At 43.5% G+C, this 9,240-nt stretch overlaps 1 protein-coding gene across 1 annotated transcript in view; it reads right to left on the minus strand.

The window, feature by feature from the left end:
* Window positions 1-3,135: 3,135 nt before the first annotated feature.
* nbeal1 (neurobeachin-like 1) overlaps window positions 3,136-9,240 on the minus strand; it is a 52,586-nt gene continuing 46,481 nt past the window's right edge. The window contains exons 46-53 of the mRNA XM_030781195.1: window positions 9,049-9,158; window positions 8,207-8,379; window positions 7,819-7,913; window positions 7,449-7,565; window positions 7,079-7,240; window positions 6,399-6,547; window positions 5,665-5,800; window positions 3,136-3,520 (exon numbers count right to left, since the gene is read on the minus strand). Coding sequence (XP_030637055.1) covers window positions 3,419-3,520; window positions 5,665-5,800; window positions 6,399-6,547; window positions 7,079-7,240; window positions 7,449-7,565; window positions 7,819-7,913; window positions 8,207-8,379; window positions 9,049-9,158 — 1,044 coding nt within the window. The 3' untranslated portion in view covers window positions 3,136-3,418. The remainder of the gene's footprint in view (window positions 3,521-5,664; window positions 5,801-6,398; window positions 6,548-7,078; window positions 7,241-7,448; window positions 7,566-7,818; window positions 7,914-8,206; window positions 8,380-9,048; window positions 9,159-9,240) is intronic.

Below are 9,240 nucleotides of genomic sequence, written 5' to 3' on the forward strand. Positions count from 1 at the left end.
GTAAAGGCAACTAACGCCATTTGTTCAATAACTTTGCTGATGCATGGAACTGCTGTTAAATTAGCTACCTGCGTAATGGTCTTTCCCAGAATCGTGCCTGGCTTCCTACCGGTAGCAGAGGCAGGTGCATCAGACGGTTCATTCGTCGGCACCTCGTCGCTCATCGCTTCAAGTAAGACATTTACTGACAGAAGATTAAGTTTGTTTAATGAAGCATTATCGTTGCTGGAAGTATGTTGCTATTTACATTATACATAATCATTTACCTTGAATAACGTAGATGAATAACAGATTTTACTTTTAGAGTTCTAAACTGGATGTCGTCACGGCAACCCCCATTGAATGCAAACGGGTTTTACGCGTCTATCCAAGTCCACTCGTTACCTGCGCGTTGCAGCTGCCGAGTTATCTTGTTGTACAATGCTGCCCCCTGCCGGCTTCAATCAATACTACAGGAAAGTATTTCGAAAACTGAGAATTTAAATTCATTTTTAGCAGTTTTCGTTCATTTTTCCTAAATGGAAAACAGAAATTTTGATGAACTATTACATTGAAACAATCGATTTCTTCAGATAAAACGAGGACAGAATAAAACGGTGATTTCCAACAGGACTTTAATAATCATTCTCTCACTCGTGTATACAAAGCAGTTTGTACAGATTAAGGGGGACATTTAAAACAATCTGTTACAATTTATAGTACCTCGGAAGTGCAAAAAAATACCATTCAAATACACGGAAAATAAAAATCATGCTGTACATTTTAGACTGTATTTATAAATAAGCACAGATATACACACACATACATCCATTGGTGACAAGTAGAGCGAAGCAGCTAAGAAAGTCTCTTGTCAGATAATCGATTCAAATTTTACGCGTCATATTTGATTCTTGGTTCCCATGGAAACTATTTGTGGAATGCTGCCGTCCACTAGAGGACAAGGAAACATCGTGCTTCACATGTCAATCAACAAAGTCCTTAACACGGGATGCAGCGTGGGAATAAAAGGCACTCCGTTCGTTTTGTGGTAAAACAAAAACAAACAGTAAACAATGATGACAACAGACAAACAAACAAACAAACAAAAATCAGCATTTTGCAGGAACTCTTTATATAGATCTAGAAGTCCCTCAAAACAATGTAAAAACACAATCCCTCCCATAAACCTAATGAGCTACTGATGCTTGAATGGAAAATGTCCTTGGTTTGATGTAGAATCTTAGCGTCTATATGATGGGGTGTACGGTATGTTTTGAACTACAAAACAAAAACGGACAACTTAATAAAACTCCACAGCAAACCCATTTTGTCTGCGGCTGAACTTTTGACCTTGGGGTCAGCACCCTAATGCAGAAAATCCTGGTTAAGAGGATTTTAAATCTTACATAGCCCGGTCAATGAAGCTGAATTCGGCTAAAGACGTGTGGACTTTTGGCATTTAAAGTATGTGATACACACTACCATCATAGTAGAGGGGGAAAAAAGAGACAGCTCCCAGTTTGGTAATGGGAAAGGTCAGTCTATATGCAGATGGAGAATTGAGAGACCAGTCTATAGTGTCTGTCACAGTGAGTGACCACACATACAGGGCCAGACATACAAAACCAAACCAAAACACAAAAACAATCAGGCTTGATACAAACGCATCTGCTTAGCAGACACACATTTCTCTCTCTCTCTCTCTCTCTCACAGTCTCTCTCTCACTCACACACACACACACAAAATACACACATATAAATCTGTCTGGACCAGCTGAATTAATAATAATAATAATAATAATGATAAAAAAAAGTAAAGTACTGCATATGGAAGAGGAAGAAACCAGTCTGTCTTCAGTAACTCTGAGAAACTTCTGGAAGACTGGGGAGTTTCCCAGTCTTGGTGACCCGACAGACAATCTGCAAGGCTTTTAAACAGTAAGGGCGGAAGGAGAGAAAAAACCCGCCCCCTCACGTGACGACTGCTGACATGATTTATAATACATGCAACAGCTGCTATGGATGTCCTCATGGTTCAACCCCCCCCCCCCAAAAAAGTAATAGTGCTCCAATGGACAACCAGGAAGACTGGAGAGGAAGTTACTCATCAGCCACAACAAGTGAGGCTGGAATGTACCATAGTCAAGTCAGTGAGGGGGGGGGTTTGAACAGACCATATTGCTTACAGTAATTTTTATATAAGCCCTTTGAAAGGAAAAAAACAAACAAACCTTCTCCCCTGCAATTTATGTGTCATGGTCTGGTCTACAAATGACGTTATTTACATCTTGTGATAGAAGTACGTTGGAAGTACAAATAAGATCATTAAAAATCATTTTCATTCTTCATTGGTATAAATAAACAAGATTCAAGTAACAAAAGCCACACGCATATACTCGGCAGTCGATGTCAAATGACGTGCTGTCAGAGAACACACCTGCATACAAACACACACACACACACACACGAACACACACATCCCTTGCATTTGTAGATTAATATTTTTAGTGTGTTTTTAGTGTTTCATTACTTACACGAGTGTGTGTTAAATAATGCCACGTAAGCACGTTACATGGGTGTCAGAGTGTGTGTGTGTGTGTGTGTGTGTGTGTATGTGTGAGTGTGTGTGTGAGTGTGAGTGTGTGTCTGTGCTTGCATGCTTGTGTGAGTGGTTTTCCAAAAACCTCTGATATCACTGCCAGCGTCAAGGAAAAAAAAAAAAAATCAACTGAAGAGCTGACTGGCCACAACCCGCACCCCCCCCCCTCGCATCTCGCATCCCCCCCTCCCCACAAACTGCCTCCCATAAAACTGTAGAGGAAGGCTATGAAAACACAAGGCCACTAAAAAAAACCCAACAAAAACACACAAAAAAAACAAAGATCTTCTACTTTAACAAATGCCCAAACATACAAGCATACATATACACACACGCGTACTATGGGCTCTGAGCTGGGATGCCAGTCCTGCTGTGTTGTCTCTCTGGAGCCATACAGAAAGCTGAGAAAGGACAAAAGCCCTGATGACCATGATGATGATGATGATAGTGATGATGAGGAAGATTTTAGTGGATGGACACAGAGAATGGGGGATGTTGGTATGGAGGTGACAAACAGAAGGGTTTTGGGGGGGTGGGGGGGCAGTCGGCTGGGGAAGGAGCTTGGGTGTAATAAAAACATTGACACACAGTTGAGACAAAGCGCCAGCGCCTGTTCCAACGAATAGCCAACACACACACACACGCGCACACACACACACACACACATTCTTCTCAAGTCAGAGCTCACATGCCTTCCCATTCCTTCAGACTGCAGTGAAAAACAACCAAACACAGGCAGTAAAACCAATCAAATGTGGTGTAACTCATTCTGATTGGCCGATTGTAGTGATTGACAGGGAAGTGGGCTGATTGGGTCCGGGATTAAAAGGGGGGGCGGGGTCAGAGGTTCTCTTGGGTGTGATATTCAGTCTCCCCGGAAGAGATCTGCGTCAGGCGCTTGCTCGAGCCCCAGAGTTTCCGTGTAATCTGCCCGGATCGCATCTGAGAGGAACGGAGGAGAGGAGAGGACAGGAGAGGAGAGGAGAGGAGAGGAGGTGCAGACCACAGGTCGAGTGGTGTAGGACAAAAGAAAAGAGTGTGAAGTGAAGAGTAAAAAAAAAAAAAGAAAAGAAAAGAAAAGAAAGGAAAAAAAAAAAGAAATGCTTCATGAGTGAATGTTAGTTCATTGAGATTCGACTCAGTCTGCGATCAATTCATTCCAAACGAAAAAGAAGATGGTGCATTGACTAAGAATGACGTTCAGAAAATCAAAGCGAAAATCAAAGCATATTTTTGTGAAAGGCAGTGAGAAAAAACCCCCCCAAAAAATAAAAGGATTTGGATCATGCCACTATGAACTACGAATATCAAAACGTCACTCACAGCATTAAGTACGGACATCAGCAACGGGATTCTACTAACCTGTAATCTACCTTTAAAACTACAGATATTACAGCTAATTCTATAACCAACGCTACGGTTTGGAGAGGTAATCGTTGTAGGAAAAAAAAAAAAAAAGAAAGAAAGAAAAAGAAAAAAAAAGGCTTTAGTTGTTATATATTGTGAGTATTTTTCGTAATATTATCAGGGCATAATTTGGTTAAACGTCACAGTTGGATATATCAGTAAACAACAACAACAACAACAACAACAACAGCGACAGAAAAAAAAAAAAAGAACATTATTCAAATGTTTTGACATGTAAACAGCATTCCGTCATCCATACTAACATGAAGCAACAGCAAAGGTTCCTTGGCGTCGTTTTTAAACAACTGCAGGTTCACAGAATAGACAATGCCCCTCATGAATGGTCTGAATCCTATACTGTACTCCGTGTCTCTCAGTAGGGGTGTAATGGTATCTGCAGACCACTGTGAAATGACGGACTTTTCACTAATCTCCACAGTGAAGTAAAAATGTAATACCACACACACACACACACACACAGAGGTTACAGGCTGAGTTGTAGCCTACAGGCTGTAAAGTATGCAGGCTGTAGCGTGACTGAATTAATGTGTGGATCGTCTATCGGGACAGTTTCATTGTAAATAAATGAGTGGTTAGCTACGGGAGAAGACGCTGTGTGTGAGGGAGTGTGAGGCGAAAGAGGCCTGGGACAGAAGAAAACCAAACATCTGCGTTCGTTCAAATCAAAAGTGACAGGTTCCCATTTTTCCCCACCTGAATGAAAACCTCTGTCTTAAGAGCCATCTTATTTCCAGTTTTTGGGTTTTTTTTGGTCACATAATTAAAAAAAAAAAAAAACAACTGTTGTTCACAAATTTGTCTTTGGTGAACCGTTACACCCCTAGTTTTCTATTTTGTTTGTTTTTGTTTGTTTGTTTTTTTTTTAAACTCTTTAAACTCTTTTATTGGTTATGTTGCATTGAAAGGACGGTCAGCGCTGAATGCTCTCTACCCTCTGTGACGTGTATGTACCGGAGTGTGTGTTCACTGGGCTGAAGGTGTTCTGGTCTCTGAGGCATTTAGAGCGTGTGTGTGTGTGTGATATCAGCTCATTTGTTCAGGGACGAAGGTGTTCCGGCCTTTGAGGCATATGAAGTGAATGTGTGTGTGTGTGTGTGTATGAGTGCTTGTGTTCTCTGGAGTGTGTGTATCTTGCTCTCAGCTAATGTCCTGGGGTTGAAGGTATTCTGGTCTCTGGGGCATATAGAGCGTGTGTGTGAGTGTATATGTGCACGTGAGAGTGTGTGTGTGTGTGTGTGTATCAGCTCATGTGTTCGGGGCTGAAGGTGTTCTGGTCTCTGAGGCATATGGAGAGTGTGTGAGTGTGTGTGTGTGTGTATCAGCTCGTGTGTTCGGGGCTGAAGGTGTTCTGGTCTCTGAGGCATATGGAGAGTGTGTGTGTGTGTGTGTGTGTGAGAGTGTGTGTGTGTGTGTGTGTGTGTATCAGCTCGTGTGTTCTGGGCTGAAGGTGTTCTGGTCTCTGAGGCATATGGAGAATGTGTGTGTGTGTGTGTGTGTGTGTGTGAGAGTGTGTGTGTGTATCAGCTCGTGTGTTCGGGGCTGAAGGTGTTCTGGTCTCTGAGGTGCAGGAGGCGTGCCGGTGAGCGCACTCTGAGCGTGCTCATTAAGGGCGAGCCCTCCATTCTCTGGGTAATGTAGTTCCTGAGCGAGCTCTTTACCTCGGCCGGCTTCCCCACGCCCACCACTATCAGCTTCCCGTCCTGCAGGCCCACCAGCACGTGCGACTGCTCCTTCGTCACGGAAACGCAGCGGATGGGAACCCGCATCGCCATGGGAGACGTGCACAGGGACAGGCTGTTACCGGCAACAGAGAGAAGAAGAAGAAGAAGAAGAAGAAGAAGAAGAAAAAGAAGAAGAAGAAGAAGAAGAAGAAGAAGAAGAAAAAGAAGAAGAAGAAGATGAAGAAGAAGAAGAAGAAGAAGAAGAAGAAGAAGAAGAAGAAGAAGAAGAAGAAGAGGAAGAGAGGAAATTTAGCGAAATTACACACAAAGAAGCCAAAGATTACAAAACTCTTTTGGGAACCCTATTATGCTTTATAAGGGTTAACATTAACTGCACATAGTAATTGTTACTTTACATAAATATCATTCATTCCAATACATTCCAATATTACAATGTAAGATGTACTGTAATACACATCATTACAAGACATTTTACATTAATACATTTACACTACAGAGCTGAATACCACACATATGATAATTTACAACTTAATAGTGTGTAACAGTCGTGTGTAACTGTGAACAGACACTGCATAGTATCAATATGGCGCGTGTAGCGTTGACCAATCAGAGACAGAGTTACTGGTTCAGGATGGGACTGTTATGTGTGTTGTGATTGGCTGGCTCTCAGATGTGTGGGAGGTTTTTTTTTTTGTTTTTTTTTTTTATACCTGTAGAGGTCTCTGATGGACAGGAAGCCCTGTTCACTGCCCATGACGACATACTCCCCTGACACACACAGGTCTGTCACCTGCTCCTTCAGACTCTCTGTGCGCAGGTGTTTCCCATTCACTGAGTACAGGTGCAAAGCATTCTTATCCTGTGCAAACACAGACAAAACACACACACACACACACACACACACACAAAACGCATTGTAAATAGTGCCTTAGTGCGATACATGTGGGTTTATTCAGTAAGTTTGAAAGGGAAACCTTAGAAATGCATGTGTATAGCTGAGTCTGTTCTGTCCAAAGTGCAGTTTTTAGCTGTCTGTGCGTATTTGTGCATACGCGCGTGTGTGTGTACACGCGTGCTTGTGTATGTGCTTACGTGTACGTGTGTTTGTGCATATGCATGTCCCTGTGTGTGTGTGTGCTCGTGTGTGTGTGTTCGTGTGTGTGCACATGTGTGTGTGTTCGTGTGTGTGCACATGTGTGTGTGTATGTGTGTGTTCGTGCGTGCGTGCATGCGTGCATGTGCTTGTGTGTGTGTGTGTGTGTGTGTGTGTGTGTGCTCGTGTGTGTGTGTTCGTGTGTGTGCACATGTGTGTGTGTATGTGTGTGTTCGTGCGTGCGTGCATGTGCTTGTGTGTGTTTGTGTGTGTGTGTGTATGTGTGTGTAGACTTACCTTCAGTGTGGCTTTGCCCTCTATGCAGGTGTGTACCACTAGATGTCCCTCCCATGACACAGCGAGGTGCATGATGGACATAGGCAGAGAGCTCTCACAGGGAGGACGCAGGGAACGCATGTATTGGCCTCTTCTTACCGTGTGTATGATCACAGTCCCGTCCTGTAACACACACACACACACGTTTGGGTTGTATACATCCATTTGTAAGGCCATATGGCACCATAGACATTAGGTGTGTAGTTATAGTGCTGTGACCTGTGTGTGTGTGTGTGTATGTGGTGTGTGTGTGTGTGTGTGTGTGTATGTGGTGTGGTGTGTGTGTGTATGGGTGTGGGTGTGTGACAGAGAGAGAGAAAGTACAACCCACCCGTGCTCCTGAAACAGCCATGTCAAGTTCTGTGCTAATGCTGACGCTCACAACCTCGTCTGTGTGTCCGTACAGCACCTGTACAGGTTTGGGATAGAGACCCACTGGAGCCCCACCCTACACACACACACACACACACACACACACACACACACACACACACACAGACACAGACACAGACACAGACACACAAACAAACAAACATACAGACAGACAGACAGACCAAAAAAACACCAGTCAAATTAAGATTATATACACGACCACCAGCGAAATAAACAATTAAATGAACATGAGCTGAAATTTGAGCTTTGTTCCAGGTGCAGGACCAGGCTTTAATGGCTGTGGTTTCTATGGTAACAGCAGAACCAACCTGTTGTTGCACCTGCCAGACCATACAGGTGGTGTCTCTGGACCCAGAGATCAAATGGATCCCACAGTGGTCTGTGGCCAGGCACGTCACAATGTCTTTATAGGAGAAAACACACACACACACACACACACACACACATACACACAAACACACATGCACGCACGCACGCGCATACACAAGATTGTGAATCAAGAAATGCTTCCTATTTACTAATATTTCTTACAATACAGAAAGTGTCGTATTAGAATCTGGTTGTGCATGTGTGTATGTGTGGAGCTTGTATGTGTGCATAAGTGTTTGTATATGTGTGTATATATGTGTGCATATATGTATGAGTGTGTGTTTGTACATGTATGTGTATGTGTGTAGATATATTAAGCTGTGTTACCCATATGGCGGATGTGCTGTCCCACGGTTTTGCCTTTAACCAGTGAGGTGACTCTGAGACTGCTGTCCCAGTGTCCTCCACTGAACAGTAACTTCCCATCATGAGAGACCACAAACAGCCGCGCCGTCACCTCCACACTGGGACAGAACGGACCCGCCAGGAACCTCTGAGTCCTACACACACACACACACATACACACACACACACAACATCAGCAATTAATGAATGTTTTTATAATCAATGTAATTAATGTTTCTGTATCAAAGAAGTCTGAGTCCACACTTTGATGTTTGGATGTCTCTACGCTTTTGCAGCTGCACAGAGGCAAACATATACACACACAACATCCTGACTGACTATTTCAGTGAGGCTTTAAGGAAACCACTGTAGCCACTATGTGATACTATATTAGGCAGCAGCTGAGAGCAGAGAGACAGAGACAGAGAGAGAGAGAGAGAGAGAGAGACCAAAGTGAGAGAAAAAGAGAGAGACCAGAGAGAGAGAGAGAGAGAAAGAGAGAGAGACCAGAGAGAGAGAGAGAGAGAGAGAAAGAGCAAGCCCACAAAAAGAGAGAGAGAGAGACCAGAGAGGGTGACCAGAGAATGAGAGACCAGAGAGAGAGAGAGAGACTTTTGACTTTTATATTGCCTTTAATACATCAATTACTCCATCTTGATTCTGTCCATAGTAAGTGATGCACCACACCACTGACACCCCCCCCCCTTCCCCTACAGAGAAATCCCCACTCCACCTGTCCCTCAAGAACTAGAGAGTGAGCGAGAGGGAGAGAGAGCGAGAGGGAGAGGGAGAGAGAGAGAGAGAGGGAGAGAGAGAGGGCTCACTTTAGATTAGCCACAGTGGGGTCTTTAATGAAGGTGAAGTAGTTGGAGATGGTCTTATCATAGGGCAGCCAGCCGTGAGCTCCAATAAGACAGTTCTGACTGACAGTTACCTAGGAGACAGACGACAGTATGAAGGTTACTATGGGAACTGCGAAAAACCACAAGCACTGTGCTGTTTCTTCTCAAATCTTA

The sequence above is a fragment of the Chanos chanos genome, chromosome 8 (assembly GCF_902362185.1).
Source record: "Chanos chanos chromosome 8, fChaCha1.1, whole genome shotgun sequence".
Taxonomy (NCBI): Eukaryota; Metazoa; Chordata; class Actinopteri; order Gonorynchiformes; family Chanidae; genus Chanos; species Chanos chanos.